Below are 23,520 nucleotides of genomic sequence, written 5' to 3'. Positions count from 1 at the left end.
ATCACTGAACATGAATGCCTGGGCAGTATGTAAATTTCGCCCCTACCTCTATGGACGGCCTCTCACGGTTATCACCGATCACCACACACTATGCTAGCTTTCAGCTTTAAAAGATCCAACTGGACGTCTCGGTCGGTGGGCTCTACGGCTCCAAGAGTACTTTTACACAGTGGTGTATAAGACAAGCCGACTTCATGACGAAGCTGGTTGCTTGTCACATCATTCAGTAGACCCATCAGGCAAGCCTGGGACCGACGAGTCCACTTGCGTCCTCAAACTGCGTTTGGTGAAATCGCCAATGAGTAACGGCGCGACCCTTATCGGAGATACATTATTGTCAGCCTGACGGACCTGACAAGTTTGCCCTCTTCGCGTATGTTTCTGTTGCAAGATGGCATATTGTAGCGCTATAGCATGCACCCTGATAGCCCTGAACTGCTACTTGTCGTTCCGAAGCATATGCGTGAGACTGCTCGCAAAGTTGCATGATGTCCGAACTGCTGGCCATCTGGGAGTCTCAAAGACATATGACCGTGTTCGGCGTCGTTTTTTTTTTGACCGGTATTCACCGTTTCGTTTGCCATTACGTCTCCTTTTGTAAACATTTCTAGCACCCCAAAAAACCAGCATTCCCAACAGCTGGCCATCTTCAACCCATTCAAATACCATCTCAGCCATTCTTCCGGGTTAGTCTTGATCTCCTTGGCCGTTTTCCTCTATCGCTGAGCGGAAACAAGTGGATAGAAGTTGCTATGGACTACACCACCCGTTCCGCGATCACACGGGCTCTCCCTACCAGTTGTGCAACCGACGTCACTGACTTCCTTCTCGACGCTGGGATAGTTCACCACGGCGCTCCCCGACAACTGCCTAGCGAGCGGGCCGCTACTTTCTTTCACAGGTTGTCCAGGACATCTTGCACAGCTGCGCTACGAAGCACAAGTTTACAACGGCATATCAACCCACACCAACGGCCTCACAGAGTGACTCAATAGGACTATCACAGAAATGCTCCCTATGTACGTCTCTACCAACCACCGTGACTGGGATGGCGCTCTGCCGTTCGTCGCATTCGGCTACAATACGCCCCGCCATGATTCTGCTGGTTTCTCTAAATTTCTTTCTATTCTATGCACGGGACCCTACACTGCCATTTGACACGATCCTCCCAGCGGCTCTCTATATGTCAGAATATACCCGAGATGCCGTATCTAGAGCTACCGAGGTACGTGAGATTGCACGCCTGCATCTGACCACATCCCAAGAAAAGCAACGGCTCATATATGACGCTCGTCACCGGGATTCCCACTATAACTCTGGTGACATCGTGCTTCTTTCGAAACCAGCACGGTGAGTTGGATTTTGTGAGAAGCTGATTTCGTTCTACTCAGGCCCATACTGTGTCTTGCGGCAAGTCACAGACGTGACCTACGAGTTGCAACCTCTCGATACCTCCCACACCGCGATCATCCTCTGATATAGTTCATGTCGCTCGACTGAAGCCATATCACTCAAAGCTACCAAGCGCCGGGACAATGCCTACGCTACCAGGGGTCATGCTACGAAGCTCTGCAGTAGCGAACAATGATGACTGCCGAGTGACTGCCGAGTGACTGCCGAAGACGACGATCGCCGAAAGTCGTGCACAGGCGGTCCATCTTGTATGCCTGTCTTTTACCCGTTGTATATGTCTTCTAAATATATTGCCAACCGTCTTTCTCCCCTGAAAAATATCTAGAGGCGAAAGTGATCAGCGAAGAAAGGCCGGAGGCAGTGATATCTGTGGCTGAATAATCGGAGGAAGGTGAAGGATTTGCACAGCTTGGCGTAAGCCTGATTTCCTGAGGGTTAGGTGGATGCGGTACAAGAAGTGCTTCTTCCCTTGCAAGACATGCCGAAGTTTGGCACGCATTGCTTCTTTGGAAGCGATGACATCCAGCGGTAGACATCCTGCTTCCGCTACTGCTCCCGAGGTTGAAGAGCTCCCCGAGAGGCCCAGGCAGATCCGCAGGAACTTGTTCCGCGCGGCTTCCAGAGTCCTCTTGCTTGCTCGTGATAATCTCTGAAGCGCCGGTAGGCAATAACGCAATATGCCTTCAATATAGACTTTTTTAAAAGTAGTACCGATGGGCGGCAGTTTCAGCCCCATCGTGTTCCCGCCATGAATTTAAAAAGTTGCGATGCTGCAGCAATCCTCGCACGTAGTTCTTTTTTAACCTCAGGTGACCAAGAGAAATTTCTGCCTACCTCAATTTCAAGGAATCACTGAGACCGTACATAAGGCAGCGGTAGTCCACCGAGTTGGAGGGGATATTTGGTCATTTTCGTTCTCGTAAAAGCCACGGCTGTACTTTGTGCTGGCGAGAGGTGAAGTCCTCGGGGAGCCAAATACATGGAGAGGTTCAGTAACGCTTTTCGAAGTCGTTGTTTGGTGATATAGGGCGACCTCGAAGCACTCCAGATGCAGATGTTATCGGCATAGATTGTGATGTGTACTCCACGCGGCAGGTTCCTTGTTATGTGCATCAGGATGAGATTGAATAGGAGTGGGCTGGGCACAGCACCCTGGGGTACGCCTTTCTCCACTGCGTAATACTGTGTAGGACCACTCGGAGTACTCATAAATATTTTCCGCTCCGGTAAATAGCTGTCGATACAGATTGGAATAGTTTTACGGTATAGGGCCCCTGGTATGCCAAAGGAAAACTTTTTGCGATAACAATGAACGATTCTGCCTAGCCAGTTGACTTTAATATTAAAGTGAGAATAACAAGATACATTTCCTTTAAAAGAGCGTGTATTTTTCAGAAAGCTGACAACACCTTACATACTACTGTTTAAAAGCATACCGCTAATACGAATGGCAGCTCACTGCTTCGACACTGACGCACGCTTCCAAATTAATCGATCTGCCTGTGCCGGTGTTGTGCACTAGAGCCAGTAAATGTGTTCAAGGCCTAACTACGGTTGAGGTTTTGGTTCCCCAGCGGCCAAGCGGCATTCGTATTTGCATCCGTAGAGCCTCCTGAATTGGCAGAATTGTCATAAAGTTTACTATATATAGAAATAAACACACATTCACGACACGGGGCATTAGCTTTCCGAATCAACACGACCTGATGAAGAAAAAAGAAGCATTTGATTCACGTTACACATTGCCGTATTAAGTACGGTTTAAGGCGTGCTGGTATACTATTTCCCCGCAGAGGTTACAGTGAACGGCAAGTAGTGGTGCCACTTACAAAGCAGACGCATGGTGTCAGGAAGACCCAGCAGAACTTCCACCACCTGCACGGTCGGTAGCCGATCATGTCTTCGAGGTTCTTGTAGTACCGCTCAGCACCTGCAAAGTTGTTGATGACACGGCAGAAGTCGTAAATATATATCTAGCCATTCGTCTCATATCTGGTTTTCACTAAACAGGCACTAGTGCAACAAATAGTACGCAGGTATTACTTCTCCCGCTGGACCCCGGGACACGTAGAACATTAACAATTTATTTCCATTAGCTGGGTTCAATTGTATATACAGCGCACGAATCCCCTCAAGATAATGAACTGGCAGAGAGTGAATGAGCGCTGGCTATCGGATGTCCCAAACTACATCAATAATTGAACTCAGCTCCTTCGCTCAGGTACGACAGCTGCTTAATGAGCCTTCCTGGCGTCGTGCACATACCGGCCGCTCGCCCAAGGTTCCTTCTCTTGAAACGATGTCTCCTGACAGTGCAATGGACTTCCCCTTCGACACCGTCTTGTTTTATAAACGCCGTTTGGTGGCACAGGAGTAATAAAATCGTGTCGTATACAAAATATCCACTCTTTGAAGTTCTGCATTAAAAACGCAACTTGATGCACTGACCCAAAAAATAACAAAAATTTTATGACGTTTCGACTTCCCGTGTGTAAGCCACGTTCAAAAGAAAAAAAAAATGTCGCAGTTTCGCCCGAGAGCCGAATCACCATTTTCAATAGCAAATTACTAGACAGCTATACAAATTAATGATACTAGCTTTATGAGGCGCATAAACCCATAAACATTCGCTCACTAACTAACTTAACAAGCATGTTGTCAAAGGCCGACAGGGAAACATAAACACATCTCACTCGATGAGCGTGGACAATCGGCGTCAAGATGCTGGCGTGAGGAAGAGCCGCAGAATCAGTGAGCGAATTGACATTCATGCTTCCTCTCGCTGCAACGCGATTTAAACGGAGAGAACACCGCGCACACGAAGCCCTGAGCCTTCGGCGCACCTAGACTCTGCAGTGAATGCAGAACGCTTTCAAGATAGGGCCCGGGTGGCCGCGCTCAGCCATACCATACGCAGCCACCGCGAGAGTAGAACCGTCTCCCCCCATTCCACATTTTCTTGCGCGCGGTGGAAGACAGCGTACTTCCTTCTCGTATTTCTCCCTGGAGCGCCCGAGATCAAACTCGGATCACCTTCTCAAGCTGTTCCTCGCACCTGCTGCATGCGGTGAGCGGCCACGGTGTTATCGCACTTTGAATTACTACACACTATGACGGGAGGGAGGGAAGGACCCTTGCAAACTGACCCTTGCAACGTTTAAGACCCGAACCCTGTCGAGTGAGGCTAGCTTAGCAGGACTCTTTCAGGAACTATGAGACATTGTTTGGGATATCATCGGCCTGAGTGAGATTAGAACTGGTGAGGCTTATACATTACTGAATAACGGACATGTTCTCTGCTATACAGGTCATGTCATCGATAAGAAGCAACACGAGGTAGGATTTATAATCCATCAGGGCATAGCGGGCAATATTGACGAATTCTAGAGCAATAATGAGTGGGTAGCTATAGTCGTAATCACACTTAATAACGGGTATAGAATAAAGGTAGCACGAGCCTACGCTCCAACATCCAGTTACGATGATGAGGAAGTAGATCCTTTTTTGAAGATGTTGGATTAGCGATGACAAAAGTGCAAACTTAGTATACTGTAGTAATGGGCGGCTTAAATACGAAGGTGGGGAAAGACCAGGCTGTTGAACAAGCAATTGGCAAATACGGCATCGATTCTAGGAACGCTGGAGGAGAGATGCTGGTAGAATTCGAAGAAAGCAATAACCTTCGAATAATGAACACATTTTTCAGGAAGCGTTGCAATAAACAGTGGACCTGGACAAGCCCTAATGGTGAAACAAGAAATGAAATTGACCTTATACTTTCTGCTGAAGCCAGCTTAGTGCAGAATGCAGAAGTGATAGGGAGGCTAAAGTACAGTCATCATAGATTAGTGAGGGCTACGATTCAACGCAATTTAAAGAGAGAAAGAGTAAAATTTCTCAACAAGAATCCTGTCAACCTAGAGGCAGTAAGGGTATAAGCATACAAATTCAGGCTGGTACTTGCCAACAAATATGCAGCCTTAGGACAGAGAGATGATTATGATACAGAGCTAATGAATGAAACCGTAACTACTCTGGCTCCAGAGGCAGCATTTGAAATGAAAGGCAGGGCACCAACTCAACCAGCGGGCAACCTCTCCCAAGTACCAAATGACCTAACAAAGAAACAATAAGCAATGAAAGTATCCAACTCAAAAGATAAGATGGAATTCGCGGAACTGTCAAAACTGATCAACAAGGCGAAAATAAGCGATATTCGAAACTATTACGCGAGAAATACTGAAGAAGCCATAAAAAATCGACGCATCCTGAAATCAGTGAGAAAGAATCTTGGCTTAGGACCAAACACGATGTATGCACTGAAAGATAAACAGGGTAATATCATCAGCAATCTCGAAGACATAGTAAAAGAAGCGGAAAAATTCAATACTGACCTGTACAATACCCAGAAGAGTGAGTCAGGATACCTCTGTTAGAAACAGTAATGTACAGGGTGCAGAAACTCCTACAACCAGCGATGAGGTCAGAAGTGCGTTGCAAGACATGAAACGAGGACGAGCGACAGGAGAAGATGAAATAACAGTCGATTTAGTCAAATATGAAAGAAACATAATGCTTCGAAAACTGGCGCCTCTTTATACGAAATTTCTATCGACTGGAAGGGTCCATAAAACTGGAAGGCAAACATTATACTAATCCACAAAAAGGGAGACGTTACAGAATAAAAAACTACAGACCAATGAGTTTACTCCCAGTATTATATAAAATATTTACCATAACAATATCCAATAGAATAAGGGCAACACTGGACTTCAGCCAAGCAAGGGAACAGGCTGGCTTCAGGAAAGGATACTCTACATTCGATCACATCCATGTCGTTAATCGGGTTATCGAGAAATCAGCACAGTACAATAATCATCTCTATATGGCTTTCATAGATTTCGAAAAGGCATTTGATTCCGTAGAGATACCAGCAGACATAGAGGCATTACGTAATCAAGGAGTACAGAAGGCTTACTTAAATACCTTGGAAAATATCTACAGAGGTTCTACATCTGCCTTAAGTCTACGCGAGAAAAGCAGGAAATACCTATAAAGAAAGAGGTCAGACAGCGAGACACCATCTCTCCAATGCTATTCACTGTGGGCTTGGAAGAAGTATTCAACCTACTAAACCGGGAAGGCTTAGGAGTAAGAATCGACGGCGAATATCTCAGCAACCTTCGGTTTGCCGGTGACATTGTTTTATTCAGCAACAAAGCAGACGAGTTACAACAAATGATTGAGGACCTTAACCAAGAGAGTGGAAGAGTGGGGTTGAAGAATAATATGCAGAAGACAAATATATTGATGAATAGCCGGGCCAAAGAACAAGAGTTCAGAATCGCCAGTCAGCCTGTAGGGCCTGTGAAGGAGTACGTTTACCTAGGTCAGTTAATCACAGGGAACACCGATCATGAGAAGGAAATTCATAGAAGAATAAAAATGGGTTAGATCGCATACGGCAGACATTGTCAGCTCCTGGCTGGAAGCGAACCATTGTCATTGACAAGAATGGTGCGCAATCAGTGCATTTTACCTGTGCTCACATATGGGGCAGAGACTTGGAGACTGACAAAGAAGCTTGAGAACAAGTTAAGGACCGTGCAAAGAGTGATGGAACACAGATTGCTAGGCGTACCGTGAAGAGACAGAAAACGAGAGGTTTGGATCAGGGAAGAAACGGGTTTAGACGATATTCTAATGGACAATAAGAGAAAAATATGGAGCTGAAGAAGTCTTGTAATGCGCCGGTTAGATAACCGTTGGACCATTAGGGACCAGAATGGGTACCGAGAGAAGGGAAACGCAGTCGAGGAGGGCAGAAGACTACGTGGAGCGATGAAATTAGGGAATTCGCAGGCGCTAGTTGCAGCCGGTTGGCGCAGGACAGGGGTAATTGGAAATCGCAGGGAGAGGCCTTGGTCCTGCAGTGGACATAAAACCGGCCGATGATGATGATTATGATCCTGCTATGACACCGATGGCGATGACGACGGCTCATATGCACTTGAAGTGTTCCTACTGTTACGAGCCACGAAGACGACGATCACCGGCACGTTGTGCGCGTTCACCCATCTTGGCCATCTCTGTAAATACTCTGCTTACAAATCGTACTTGTCTGTTCATCTATTTGATGCCCCATCACGGATTGGCGGCGCCAGACGACAGAGCTCCGAAGCGGTCGGCGCTGTGGTGCGGCCGCTATGGTATACCAGGGTGGAATCTTCTTCAGCGCCGCGGACCACGATTGTGTTTGCCCACACTCGAGACCCGGGTGAGAGATCACAATCACTGGGATGTGACAGTCGTGCTGGCCAATGCGGTCTTTTATCCCTGTCGTACAGCGAGGTTGTGGCGTGAAAATCGTGAGGAAGAACTTCGGAGCTGGGATACATTTAAGCAAGAGCTCCGTCACATGTTCGGTAAGGCCTCCGTCGAAAAATTGTTGCGAACAGCTAACAACTAGAGCCCGAACTTCAAGGGAGTCATGCTTGTCTGACAGAGAGCATGTGTGGCGCTGTGCCGTAAAGCTGACAGCAACATGCTAAAGTTTGACAAGGTTAGCCACGTCCTGAAGGGGATAGCGGAGGACGGATTCAATGTGTTCATGTGCAGAAATGGTGCCACCGTCGATGCTGTGATCGAGGAGTGCCGGCGCTTCGAGCAGGCCAAGAGCCGCCGTATTGAACGACCATTCGCCTGGCTTCCCAGTACCCCATGTCTTCGTGTGAGGAGCGGCCGCCATCTCACCTTTCACCGGCTTCGGCCGAATTAACGAGGATTGTCCGCCGCGAAGTGGAAGCGATGGCTCCAGGTAGCCTCTTTACGAACTCTAACGCCGGCGACTCGAACAAACCAGCGGTTTCACTCGTCCAAGCCATCGTGCGAAATGAAGTCGCGAATCTCAGGGGTTCACGTTGCTTGTATTGTTGTTAGTACTACGCCCGCTTATGGGGCCCAGACATCATTCCCTCGTTATCGACGCTTCGATCCACAATTTCGAGATCCCGTTGATTGGAAAACTGACGACCATCCGTCTATCTTCTTTAACGCCCGCCATGTAGGGCACATTACTCGCTACTATAACAACGGCTGGTCGTTCCCGGAAAGTACTCCACCCTTTGGCCATGCTCACCGCCTTGACCGCAGTCATTTTTAACCATTATCGACGCGCACCTATACAATCCTGACGCTGCCCTGACATGGTCCAATCACTCGCCGCCAGCTAGAGTTCGCTAGTCGCTTTCGCAGCCTTTCCGCCAACCGTCCTCGCGCGCATCGCCGCTCGGAGGTAACTGCATTCACGACTACACCCCAGAATCTTCTAGTTACTCTACCGATTCGACGATGTATGCTGGACGTTGACGTTGATGTGGTGACCATCTCTGCAATTGTGCACACTCAGGTTCATATTTCTGTCGATCTCTAGTCTACACCGCCGCCTAAAGAACGTGGTCACATCTGCCCTATCCCCCGCTGTAACTGTTGACGATGGAGGAACGCCTGCCGTCCTTGGAATGTGCACGGCCCGTATCACCATCACCGGTTACACAACTTCATTTTATTTGCTGTTCTTGAATGATGTCCTAATGACGTTATGCTCGGTATGCGCTTTCAAACACTTATCCTGTCCTAATTACCTGCGCGACTCACCTTCTACAGCTCCAATGAGCTTACCTAGCCGATGCTCCAACCACGCCTTCGCCCCCTCTGTACTCTCGGTTACGTGCGTGTGCCCCCCTCTCTGAAGCCGATATGTATGTCTCCATGATCTACAGCCCCCCTGTGACTTATGGGAATTACGTACTCTCTCCGGTAACAGACATTCTGCGCGCCCAATAACGTCACCGTGCCTAACTGTAATCGGCGATCGCATCACCATTCCCATTTTAAGATACAGCGCCTCTCCTCGGGCAATTCTGGCAGGCATGTTGCTCGCCGCCATCACTGCTGCCGAAGAATGAAACTTGCGCGTCGGATCCCACCAGTCCCTTCAGTTTATCCTTCATTTGGGCCACAACCAATTCTCCACGCGATGCCTTTGTCGGAGTGATCCCTGTTGACCTTTCTCCTTCTCCAGCTACCGAACTTCGCTGCTTCCTGGAGTCATACTATGGAATTTTCAACTTCGACAATTGCTCTCCTAGCCAGACGTCTGTTTTCCAGCATCGAATTGAGACAGGGGACGCGAGCCCTATCCGCCACCGTCTCTATCATGCATCCCTCGATGAACGTCGAGTGACCCAAAACGAAGCCGACAAAATGCTCACAAAATGCGTTATCGAAGCTTATTTCCGTCTGTGGGCGTACTCTGTGGTGTTAACCATAAAAAAGAAAGGCGGCAGCTAGCGCTTTTGTGATGACTATGTTGACTACCGACACCTAAAAAACATCACGCGCAAGGACGTATACGCACTGCCCCAAATCCATGACGCCTTGGACAGCTTTCACGGAGCCACATGCTTTTCCTTGATGGGCCTGTAATCCTGATACTGGCAGATTACCTTTGACCCCGTAGATCACCAGAACACTGCGTTCGTCACGCCAGATGGAGTTTACCAATTCAAGGTTATTAGGCCTCTTGGATTTTGTAACGTCCCCGCAACCTACGAGCGGATGATGGATTTTCTCGTTAGGGGCTATAAGTAGTCTACTTGTCCTTGCTATCTCGATGAAGTGATTGCCCTCTCCCCTACTTTTGAGAACTACCTGACCCGCCTGCCGGCCTTTATCGATGTGTTTCCGCGCGTTGGCCTGCAGCTTAACTCCTGTAAGTTGTGATGTTCTGGCGAAAAAGAAGACTGAAGAGACAAGAACAGGAACTGTAGGAAGAGAAAGATGTGGTCTAGATTGATCCCTGTAAATAAATGAGTATATTTTAACTCCTATTCTATATTTGGCGCAGCCGACCATGTGGCTTGAAGTAATGTTAGTAAGCAGAACAGATAGGCAGTCGACCGTGAAGACCTACCAGCTTGATGGCGAAGACCCAGTGCTGCTTCTAGAATCAGCGACTTCTTAGGAACTGCTTTGCATCATCACTGCAAAGAGTCAACTGAGAAAGATTGACCCTTTACTCGTTGACTCGTACCGCACCCTCGTTGAGAACGGTACGGTAGGAATCGATGCTTCTATGCCTGAATTTGAGATTATGTTTCTGCGACATTCAAGGTTAGATTCCAAGACCGAGACTGAGCATACGAATAGCGCCTTGCTGCAACCGCTGCTGCAGCAGCGGACCACGCAGCATGAGCAACAGCAACTGATTTTCTAAGAGCACAGAAACCCCACCGAGAAGAAATTAAGCCTGATAGTTTCAACGGGGCGTCAAATTCCACTAACTTGTGGCTCAAATTTTATGAATACGCATGTGCGCAACACCGCTCGACGTCATTGGACGACAAAGTGTGTAACATCCGCCGTTTTTTATCTGGCAATGCCAAACAATGGCGCGACATGCGAATCGCAAGTCAATGCCGCGATTCATGGCAAAAATGGAAGAACAGTTTTCTTTCTGCTTTTGAGCGAAAACCGGCTGACAGATGGGACGAGGGAAACAGCTTTCAGCCCCAGAGAAGGCGCAGTTATGGATTATTTTTTCGAGAAGAGGCGTTTATTCTACAGTGCCGACACTTGTCTACCGGATTCTGCATTCCTTCCGCTGATAATTGAACGCATGACCAGCGAATCGCAAAGAGAGGTTCATGCACAACGTGCAACCTCCGCGGATGACTTACTTGCTTGCCTAAGCATGTGTCCGGCGTCTGTCTGATTGATGGTCCCATGGAAAGGCATAGTACTCTACAACTGAGCATTGACGCACATGGTGAAACGGTAGAATATCTCAATACCAAGTCCGAGCACTGTGAAACGATGGAAAATGTATGCCTTTTGAAATGAATTCTTTCATTTGTTAAAATGAAGATAACTGAAAAAAGTGTACACTACCTGGTGGATACTTGAGCATCCGTGAGCCTGGTAAATCACGAACTTGTCCAACCGAGCAAGGTGTATGAAGAAAGAATAGTTAGTGCTCAAAGCTATGATGGAAAAACAAGAATGTTACAACACTGGACAGAAGTAGAAGTTAGATTTGGTGGACATCACCTGAAAGTAGGTGCCCTTGTCATGCAAGGTGTTGAATTTGTGTTTATTGTATCTAGACCTGAAACAAAGTGATTGAAGATGAATATTTCTTGGAGAGACAAACTGACCGTTACCGGATCATTTAAACCTAATTTGTATGAAATTGACAAACCACATCGGAGAGTTAGAAATGATGACGAGGCACTCACAAATTTTCTCGAACTTATTTCTGTTGAGACGTACCCGCCAGCAGCAGATGTCCTCGAGGTGCATTTTAAGCTTCGCAACGTCACAGAAGTGCATAAAAAGCCGTACAATCTCTGCCACGAGAAAAAGATCTGGCTAAAGGCCGAACTCAATCAAATGCTAAATGCCGGTATTATAAGGCCTTCAACATCCACTTTTGCGTCACCAATCACCATAGTACCGAAAGACGATGGCTCATTCTGCCTTTGCACAGATTTGGCAGATGAACGGCCAGACTGATTTGTTTCCTTTTCTCATGCCCCGAATACACGCGATCATCAATGAAAATGGTGGATCAGTTTTTTTCTCTTCGGATGAACCTCTGTAAAGGATACTGGCCACTACAAGAGGATTACAAGCAGTACACTGCTTTTGTAACACCTTTCGATGTGTACGAGCACAACCGCTTACTATTCGGTTGGAAGAATTCTAGAGCTTGGTTTCTGAAAATGATGAAATGCATTCTTGCTCAGCTCCTGGGAACTTTTCGTAATGTATATATTGACAGCATCATCATATGCTCGCGTACAAGAGAAGAACTTGACAAACACCTTTCGTGCGCTCTAGAAGCCCTTTGCAAGTCAAAGTTAAAGATTGCCAAGAAGAAGAGTGAATTTTTTGAGACGAATGTTGTCTTTTTAGGAGGAGCTTTTGACGGCAAAACTAAAACAACAAAAGAGGAGTCTGCAGAACGGATGCAGAAGCTCGTCAAGCCATATGACCTACACTCCGTGTTTTCCTTAGACTCGCTGCTCATTTTCGCGCGTTCAGTAAGGGTTGCGCTGCAAAGGCACGATGCTTCACCAAGCTGACGCAAAACGATGTGCCATTTATGTGGAGTGAAGAGTGCGAGAAAGCATACGCGTACCTTGTTGAAACTATATCGTCGAATCCTGTGCGTGTGCTACCTGATTTCAACAAGCCTTTCGAGCAGTTCACAGACGCTTCACACTACGGAGTAGGGGCCATTCTATATCATCATCATCATCATCATCATCATCATCATCATCATCATCATCATGGTTACGCCAACTGCCGGGTAAATGCCTCTCCCATACTTCTCCAACTACCACGGTCATATAATAATTGTGGCCATGTTGTCCCTGCAAACTTCTTAATCTCTTCCGCCCACCTAACTTTCTGCCGCCCCTGCTACGCTTCCCGTCCTTTGGAATCGAGTGCGTAAACCTTAATAACCATGGGTTATCTTCCCTCCTCATTACATGGCCTGCTCAAGACCATTTCTTTTTCTTGATTTCAACTATGATGTCATTAACTCGCATTTGTTCCCTCACCCAATCTCCTCTCTTCTTGTCCCTTAACGTTACACCCATCATTCTTCTTTCCATAGCTCGTTGCGTCGTCCTCAATTTAAGTTGAACCCTTTTTGTAAGCCTCCAGGTTGCTGCCCCGTACGTGACTACTGGTAAGACACAGCTGTTATACACTTTTCTCTTGAGGGATAATGGTAACCTGCTGTTCATGATCTGAGAATGACTGCCAAACGCACTCAGCCCATTTTTATGCTTCTGATAATTTCAGTCTCATGATCCCTGTCCGCCGTCACTACTTGCCCTAACTAGCTGTATTCCCTTACCACTTCCAGTGCCTCGCTGGCTATCGTAAACTGCTGTTCTCTTCTGAGACTGCTAAACATTATTTTAGTGTTCTACAGACTAATTTCAGAACCACCCTTCTGCTTTGCCTCTCCAGGTCAGTGAGCATGCATTGCAATTGGTACCCTGAGTTACTATATCAACAAGACACAAAGGAACAGCAAGGAAACCAGCTCAACCTGATTTGCTACTAGTCTTCTACGTTTTGAATAGCTCAAGAAAATTATACGACCTCGAGCCTCTGGAAACGCTGCCAGTCGAAGTTACAACACGTGAAGGGCACCCCATTCCGAGGGTGAACTCCATCAAAATTTTAGGACTTCTAATCAACGCCAAAGGCTGTAATGCAGAAGCTCTGAACAAGCTGAGCGTGCAGGCGAAAAATATACTAAGACTCATAACTAGAATAGCAAGCAAAAAGGGGGGGGGACTCAAGGAGGACAACCTACTCAGGGTCTTCCAAGCTTTCTTCATCAGTCACATTACTTACACGGCACCGTACCTCAAGTGGAGCAAAATTGAAAAGAACAAACTCGACACACTCATCAGGTCCGGCGTCAAAAGAATACTCGGTATTCCACAATCCGCTAGCACATTAAAACTACTTGAACTCGGAGTTCACAATACCACAGACGAATTAATTGAAGCACAGTTTATTGCACAGATCTCCAGGCTTTCGTCAACTAAGCAGGGAATCAAAATTCTTGATGAAGCTGGTCAACTCCCTATACAGGCACCGCTCAACCGACACCTCCTGTCTAAATTAGCCCGTGAAGGTATAAAGGTTAAGCCCGTGCCGAGGAACATCCACCCAATATATAACGAAGGTCGCAGAAGAGCGCGGGCTAGAGTCATCCTTCGACGAATAGATCCTTAGGGGGCAGATGCATTCTTCGTTGACGCCGCCAAATATGGCAGCGAAGACAGGTTTGCAATCACGGTCGTTAACGCGCGCGGAACACTTATCAGCGCCGCATCAATCTACGCCAAACACGCGAACTAGGCGGAGGAAACCGCGATAGCCTTGGCTCTTCAAGCCGCAAAAGGCCTGGCATCCATTTTCTCCGACTCGCGCACGGCGGTCAGGGCTTTCTCGTCCGCTCTAGTTTGTAAACACGCAGCCGCCATCGTTAACAGATGCTTTCGTATTAATACGCGAGAAGAAACTGCAGGTCATACCATAGCATGGTTCCCGGCCCACATGGACGATGCAACTAACCGAGCGGGTTGCAACCCTAACGAGCGAGCCAACTGCCTGGCGCGTGGATTCACGAACCGCGCCAGAGCTAGCAGTCCGGCTCTCCCGCAGGATTGCCCGTTCAAAGATATAATTACAACCTTTCACGAAATTACGTCACATTACAGACACAGCAGGAGAAAATTCCCTCCCCCCAGTCCGAAACTGAACAGGGCTCAGGCTGTTACTTTCAGGCTTTTACAGACGAGATCGTACCTCACACCGAGAGCGCTTAGTTGGATACACCCGAAGTTTCCGCAATCGTGCTCCAAATGCGGTCACGCGTGCTGCTCCTTCGACCACATGCTCTGGCTGTGCCCTTACAACGCGGGCTCCGACTTTCATAACAAGTCTAAGTGGGACGCCTTGCTCAAGGGCTCGGATTTCCCAAGCCAACTACAGGCCGTCCAGAGGGCCGGCGACGTGGCGGAGAGCCACCATCTCCCCGTCCTGTCGTGGGTGGAGCCACTAAGTTGATCGGGCAGCCTTCGGTTCCCCCCAATCAAGTTCCTCAGGACACTCTAATAAAGTTCTTGTCACTGTCACTGTCACTACAGAAAAAGAGGCTCTAGCTGTTGTTATCGCACTCCGGTATTTCAGAAGCCACATAGACGGTCGTCATTTCCGGCTTTTCACTGACAACCGAACCTTAACCTACCTCTCGGGATTAATCCAGCCTAAGGGCAGGGTGGCGCGTTGGATCAGTGAAATACAACAGCTCACTTTCGGTGTAAGCCATCGACCTGGTGATAAGCTCCGTGATGCAGATGCTCTTTCCAGGCTTCATATCACGGAGGTGGGAACATCTAATCATGCACACGTTTACGCTTGTGGGAAGGCACCGAAGTGTCGACTTGAGATAATGGCAAATCCTGCGTGCCAGGAACTTTGGTGAAAAACGTTTTGAAGTTTTACCACGACAGGCCAAAGTCAGGAGGCATGTTGGATTCTGGAAAGCTTATTGGAAGATAAACAGTCGATTAACATGGAAAAATAGGGAAGATATGAAGAACTACCTGCAAACCTAATTCACTTTAAGAAAGCTAAGTATTGTTCGTGTTTGGATCAAATGGTCATCGCTAATCATTCCCAAGTACCTTTTGAAATAATTAATCTAGATTTTGCCGAAATAAAAAAGTGAGGTGACTGAGTCAGTAAGACTGAAGCATTCCTTGTCGCAACAGATGAATGCGCACGCATGGCAGCTGCAAAGCCAGGAAAGGAAGACGCCAATTCTGTTTTGTTGTTGCTTGAGCGAAATATGTTCAAGAAGACCAGGGTTGTGGTGTCCGACAACGGGCCAGCTTTCCGCAGTAAGAAGCTTTGAGAATGGACCTGTGATAGAGGAATTGCCCTGAGATTTGACGCACCCTACCATCCAGAAGGAAATGGCCTAGCTGAGAGGCTCATTCGCAACTTGAAAACACTCATGGTAATTTAGCATTATTTCCATGAAGCATGGAAGTGTGCGTTGGAAGCGGCAATCAGGCACCACAACAATTCTCATACCATGGGATAAGGATGCAAGCTTAACTTTGCTGCATCAGGCGAAGCAACTTGGCTACCGGCAGACTACGACCTTGGAATTGTTGGAAAAGCAGGTCTACAGGAAAGGCGCAAAACGGAAGAGGAGCTTACCCGCTACAGATCAACCATGAAGAGACACTACGATCTGCGACATAGCTCAAAGATGCCTGTAATAGAGCCTGGAGGTACAGTTTTTGTCCGAAGGAGTTTAAGTGGACCGAAGTCAAGATTTTCTGGGCCCTACGCAGTGATAAAGACCATCAAGCAACAATGCATTTTGAAATCGCTATACTAAATGGGACCGGAAGAAAAAAAAAACTCAAATAGCAACAGTGGGAAATCTCATACCCTATCATCCCAGGAGGAATGAAAACCAGTCACGGACGATGTGACATTCTGGCGAAGAAGAAGACTGAAGAGGCAAGAACAGGAAGTGGAGGAGAGGAAAGAAGTGGTCAAGATGGATCCCTGTAAATGTATGAGTGTATTTCAACTCGTCTTTTATATCAGTGTCACTTCACTCGACGTCACACCACCATTCTCGATGACCTAGATAGTGCTAGGGGTTTTACACCTGACCAAAACAAAGTGCGCGCCATCCAAGACTTTTCTGTTCCTCGCTTAGTAAGAGATGTGCGGAGCATTATTCGCTTATGCTCGTGCTTCGCCGCTTTGTCGGGAATTTCTTCGAAATTTCCCAGCCACTTACTAATCTATACATGAAGGGCGTCCCTTTTTATTGAGGTCAGGAGCAAGCTACCGCATTCATCACTCTGGTCGGTTTACTTACATCACCGCCCATGTTGGCGCTTTTTGACCCGTCGGTCCCTACAGAAGTTCGCATGGGCGCTAGTGGCTACGGCTTAGGTACAGTACTCGCCCAACGCAAGCGCGACCAGGAACGTATGATTGCCTACGCCAGCCAGCTTCTCTCGACGCGGGAGCGTAATTTTTTCGATAACTGAGCGCGAGAGCCTCGCTTTTGTCTGGGTTGTGGCAAAATTCTGCCCATAATTATATGGCCGCACGTTTTCTGTCGTCATAGACCATCACACCCTGTGCTGGCTCTTGTGACTGAAGAATCCTACAGGAAGGCTTCGTCACTAGACATTAAGCTCCAGGAGTATACCTTAAACGTGCTCTACAAGTCTGGCCGGATGCACCAAAATGGTGACAGTTTATCACGCTACCTTGTCGAGCCTCCCGATAACGCCGAGTGTGATAATGATGACTTCTGCATGACAGTTTCAGATCTGGAGAACACCTGCGCTGAACAGAAAATAATCGACATGCTATGATCTATAATCGACCATCTCCATTCTCGCTAGCACGATCCATCGCCCCACCTGTTTGAGCTTCACGACGTTTCTTTACTACTGTCGTAGTACCTCTCCCGATGACCCGGAGAGTCTGCTCGCTCTCCCCGAGCAACATCGTGCAATTGTTCTCAAAGAATTCCAGGATGCCCGAGTCGGTGGCCATATTGGAGTATCCCGCACATAGGACCGCGTGCGACGACGGTTTTTTATGGCTTGGTCGGTTGCTGCATGTGACTTTTGTCAGCGGCATAAACCGCACTCGGCGCTGTCTGCAGGCTTCCTGGAGCACACTGACCTACCCAAGCAGCCATTCACCGCATAGGTCTTGATTTCCTCGGTACATGATCCACGCCTACTTCAGGAAACAAGTGGGTAGCACTTGCGATCGATTATGCTACTCAGTATGCCATTACGCGAGCTTTGCCGACTAGTTGCACCACTGACATCGCCGATTTCTTACTTCATGACGTTATCCGCCATCATGGTACCCCAGTGAAATTGCTCCCTCACCAAGGCCGCAACTTCCTGACCCAAGTCATCAGTGACCTCCTTCATTTGCTGTTCTGTGGATCGCAAGTTCTATACTGCGTACCACCCCCAGACCTGAAGCGCACCGTGACCGATATGCAGGCGATGTACGTGTCTGACAATCAACGCGACTGGGACTGCACTTCGGCATATCTGACGTTCGCGTACAACTCATCCCATTACGACACCGCCAGTCTTTCGCCAGTTAATCCACTCTTTGGCCATCCCCTAGCATTGTCTTTCGGCACGCTACTACCTGCTCTTGTGCAACATAGTATAGGCGCCGACTACGGGGGGGGGGGGGGAGGGGCTCCTATGCCCGAGCCCCACCCCTGGGTGATGCAGAACCTCCCCCCTATCCCCACACACCTAAAGTGTCATTACCAGAGCTTTGTCACCTACATCACTTCAGGTTTCTTTTGACTTTCCTCAACCTTTTCACTTGAAATTTTACTGGGCCTAATAGCTTACTGCATCATTGTTGGCGCGGACGTGTACGGCTTTTAATTCATACTTTCGCTGTATTTCTTCAAATCCGGACAGTAGAAGGACACGCGCATTAGAAGCACCATCGGCTGCTGCCTCATCCGTATTTTCTCACTTCAACATTGTTTTAAATTCCGCTGCACACACCACCATGCACATGCACGATATATTTAAATATACACACATGACAAAGTTTATTGTATTTCTGAACGAGATAGAGGTAGCCAATAAAAAATGATTTCTAGAGGTATGGTTAGCCTATGCATAGAGAATGAACATGTTGCTCTATGTCCACCACGCTTCAAATTGCTTTGACAATGAAAAAAACCTGCAGACTTGAGTGACCCCTTCGGCAGAGTCTTTTATCAATGGCGTGTGAAATGTGTGTCACAGTATTCCTTCTCTTTCCAGTAAGCAATGCTAACGACCCATGAAAAATAACGTTTCTAATAATTTACAACGTTTATTAGGGATGGAAACATCGTCAGTGACATGCAAAAGTCACAAATATTTACAAGGTGTCCCAATTAGTTATCATGCATCCATATTAAAAAAAATAGAGCAATGCGTTACTCGAAGAAAACCTACTGCATATTGTTTACAGTACGTGGAGTAGCTGTCGGCAATTTTTTTGTTACTGAGATGAAATTAGGCAATTCGAATTAAACATTTACCTCTAGACGAACTATCCCAATAAAAGTGTCAATGAGGAATTTGAAGGCACAGCCAATGGATATCTAACTTCGGTATTTTCAGTAACGTAAAATTGCGTACAAATTTTTTCCTACTGGTAAAGACCGCGAAATATGGAGAATTCCACGTGACTGCGCTCCCACCCGCATCATAAAGCAAAGCCCTCGAACAGGCTCATTCTGATTTAGCCAGAGCGAGATAAAGAAAATAAAACAGTATCACCGCCCAAGCACTCCGCACAGATGGTGAACAAGGGAAAAGCTGAAACGTGCGGCCACAGTGTTTATGATTGGGTTAATCCCGACGCTTAATTTAACGACGGCTTCGTAGGCTGGCGAATCGTCGGTATGCAGTTGCTGCTAGCGCTGGGCTGCACGAGCCTGTTCTTGCGCCCGGGCTGCGGCATCGTGACGGGGTAGAGCTCGTTCCCCCTTCTGCACGCGACGTTGTTGATCGAAACCTGCCTGCTCCTCAGGAGTACGTACGACGCGTGGCCTACCATTTCGGAGCCGGAGAGAAACTGCTGCGTTCCCGCTCTCCTGCGATGGAGTGCAACGACTTCACTACTGGCGCAGCCCATCGCGCCCCGCTCTTTCGCTTTTCTTTTTCGTGCAGTCGCACTGGGTCGCTAAAAAGTTTTCGACCTACAGGCGACAGATGGACAGACAGACGAATCAGCTAGCCATATAGAGCTTCGCTACCCGCCGTGGTTGCTCAGTGGCTAGGGTGTTGGGCTGCTGAGCACGAGGTCGTGGGATTGAATCCCGGCCACGACGGTTGCATTGCGATGGGTGCGAAATGCGAAAATACCCGTCTGCTTAGATTTAGGTGCACTTTAAAAACCCCTGGTGGTCAAAATATCAGGAGTCCTCCACTACGGCGTGCCTCATAATCAGAAAGTGGTTTTGGCACGTAAAACGCCATAATTAAATTAGAGCTTCGGTGTAAAACGTCGTGATCGCGCCAGTGCCTTATCTGCCACACCTCGGCCGAAGTAACACGTCCTGTTTTGTGTTACTTGTAAACAAGCTGTGGCAGGTGTTGTCTTAGCTTACATAAAGTGCACGGATGATTCTTGGTTTAGTCACAAAACTTAGCACGGCAAAAGTGAATCGACAACGTCAGTACAAATGTCTAAAGGTGCGTTTTGTTTCGTTCTAGTCGCCATGTCTTTGTCCAATGAGCAGAAGGTAAGCATGATCCTTGCCGTTTGATCTGCAAATGGCAACCACAAGAAGGCTGCAAATATATATATGATGGTGCAGCGGCGGCGTAGAGGTAGAACACCCGCGTCGCGGGCAGAGGTCCGTGGTTCGAATCCCGGTGCCGCGCAATTTTCCACCGGATTAAAAAAAAAATCCCCGTGTTGATAAAATTGCATAAACAGGCATGGAGTGTGGCCTGATCCCGGTGACCAGAATAGGTAACGCACTCCCTCACTACAGCAGGATTGGCCACCCTGGTGCAGTACTTGGCCACAACCTCCTATTTGAATACAACAATCAAACCCTGTCCCTCTGTCCCAAGCAGCTGCGAAGCAACTGATCACGGCGGCGGTCAGACCTGCGACGCAGCAGATGGTGCTAAGAATCCCTGGCTCCGGACAGGCCGCCATTGGAATATATGAACCTGGCAACGTTTAACGCTAGAACGTTATCTAGTGAGGCGAGTCTAACAGTGCTATTGTAGGAATTAGAGGGCAGTAATTGGGATATAATAGGGCTCAGTGAAGTTAGGAAGCCGAAAGAAGCATATACAGTGCTAAAAAGCGTGACGTCCTGTGCTACCGGGGTTTAGCGGAGAGACGAGAACTAGGAGTCGGATTCCTGATTAATAAGAATATAGCTGGTAACATACAGGAACTCTACAGTATTAACGAGAGGGTGGCAGGTCTTGTTGTGAAACTTAATAAGAGGTACAAAATCAAGGTTGTACAGGTCTACGCCCCCTACATCCAGTCACGATGACCAGGAAGCCGAAAGCTTCTATGAAGACGTGAAATCGGCGATGGGTAGAGTGAAAACAAAATACATTATACTGATGGGCGACTTCAATGCCAAGGTAGGCAAGAAGCAGGCTGGAGAAAAGGCAGTGGGGGAATATGGCATAGGCACCAGGAATAGCAGGGGAGAGTTATTAGTAGAGTTTGCGGAACAGAATAATATGCGGATAATGAATACATTCATCCGCAAGCGGTATAGCCGAAAGTGGACGTGGAGGAGCCCGAACGGCGAGACTTGAAATGAAATAGACCTCATACTCTGCGCTAACCCTGGCATCAAACAAGATGTGGACGTGCTCAGCAAGGCCCGCTGCACTGACCATAGGATGTTAAGAACTCGAATTAGCCTACACCTGAGGAGGGAACGGAAGAAACTGGTATATAAGAAGCCGATCAATGAGTTAGCCGTAAGAGGGAAAATAGAGGAATTCCAGATAAAGCTACAGAACAGGTATTCGGCTTTAACTCAGGAAGAGGATCTTAGTGCCGCAGCAATTAACGACAATCTTATGGGCATCATTAAGGAGCGTGCAATGGAAGTTGGTGGTGACTTCGTTAGACAGGATACCATTAAAAATTGGGGATAAAAGTTAATGGCGAATACATTAGTAACTTGCGATTCGCTGATGATATTGCCTTGCTTAGTAACCCAGGGGACCAATTGCAATGCATGCTCACTGATCTGGAGAGGCAAAGCAGAAGAGTGGGTCTAAAAATTAATCTGCAGAAGACTAAAGTAATGTTTGACAGTCTCAGAAGAGAGCAGCAATTTACAATAGGTAGCGAGGCGCTGGATGTGGTAAGGCAATACATCGACGTAGGGCAGTTAGTGACGGTAGATCCGGATCATGCGACGGAAATAATCAGAATAAGAATGGGCTGGGGTGCGTTTGGCAGGCATTCTCAGATCATGAACAGCAGCAATATATATATATATATATATATATATATATATATATATATATATATATATATATATATATATATATATATATATATATATATATATATAGTAATGAATACGCAAGGCGCGGACAACAAGAGAGAAGAGAAGACGAAGAGAACGAGGAGTTTGAGAGGCCGGGCTGCGCTACGATCACGCTACGATCATCTTCTGTACATAAACCCATTTCTTCGCAACTCTTCGTAACAATTGTGGTGGAAGGTGCTGGATAATCGACACCCGAAGACGGAGGCTGAAGCACAAATTCTTCGACGGAGCCGTCGCCTTGATGGACTCCCACCGAATCCACCGGAGCTGAATATGTCCCATGACGCAGACGAACAACGGCCCATTCCAAGTGCTGCCCCGGCAAGTTCTGTTCTGCAACTGAGAGATGCGCGTCCTTTCGCCGGAAGATCGGACGAAGACGTCGAGGAATGGCTCATCCATTATCAGCGGGTGAGTGCCGCCAACAAGTGGAACAGCGCTTCTCAGCTTTCGAACGTCGTGTTCTTTCTAACGGATACTGCGTTGTTGTGGTTCGACAACCACGAGGAAACCTTCACAACATGGGGAAGTGTTTTGGAAACCAAAGAGCGATTCGGTGACTCTGCGACGAAAAAGAAAAGGGCAGAATAGACGCTACTGCAACGTGCGCAAGTGCCAGGCGAAACCTGCACGACCTACATTGAGGCAGTAAAAAACTGTGTAGGATGATGGACTCTGGATGTCCGAGGACGAGGACGACAATGTCGTGCACATCCTAAAAGGAATTGCCGAGGATGTTCACAATTTCCTCATCGTAAAAGACAACCTGGCTTCCGTCAACCTGGCTTCCGCTGACATCATTCGGCACTGTCGTACTTTCGAGCAACTAAAGGCGAGGCACAAAATGCCGAGGTTTGGCAGGCTAGCCAATTAAACGAAAGGTTGCAAGCGTGGACAGCAACCAGCCCCTTGATGTTGCATCAACGATCCGACAAATAGTTCGGGAAGAACTGAGCCTGCACGCGCAAGTGACACATCCAGGCACTCTTAGCTTCCGCCTACCACCCGATTTTGAGCCAAACGTGGCATCCTTCTCCCTGTATCCTGCGGCAAGGGGCACTGATGATTATGAGCTCGCGCCCCGACAGCAGCCATGTCCCTAAGAGAGAGGCCCTACTTATGACGCTCGGCCACAAAGAGAGCAGCCGCGTTTTTACCCCCGAGGCCCTGTGAATTCCGTCAGGCCGCGACAAGGACAGCACCGACCCTACTATCACGACGCGACTTATGAAAGATATAATGGATTTCAGCAAACAGCAGAGACACCTTATTCACATGACCACGAACTTTCTCGCCGCCTGCAGCCGTCTACCATTCGTTTCGAGGAAGACGCTCTGAACCGCGACCCTCCCGTGTGCTACAACTGCGGTTCT

The 23,520-nt window shown here is 47.7% G+C and overlaps 1 protein-coding gene across 1 annotated transcript in view; it reads right to left on the bottom strand.

Moving 5' to 3' along the window:
- Positions 1 to 23,520, bottom strand: part of Gat (sodium- and chloride-dependent GABA transporter) — a 583,447-nt gene that overhangs the window by 4,958 nt on the left and 554,969 nt on the right. Inside the window, exon 10 of the mRNA XM_075670790.1 lies at positions 3,243 to 3,343. Coding sequence (XP_075526905.1) covers positions 3,243 to 3,343 — 101 coding nt within the window. The remainder of the gene's footprint in view (positions 1 to 3,242; positions 3,344 to 23,520) is intronic.

The sequence above is a fragment of the Dermacentor variabilis genome, chromosome 9 (assembly GCF_050947875.1).
Source record: "Dermacentor variabilis isolate Ectoservices chromosome 9, ASM5094787v1, whole genome shotgun sequence".
Taxonomy (NCBI): domain Eukaryota; kingdom Metazoa; phylum Arthropoda; class Arachnida; order Ixodida; family Ixodidae; genus Dermacentor; species Dermacentor variabilis.
This window is presented reverse-complemented; position numbering and strand designations above follow the sequence as displayed.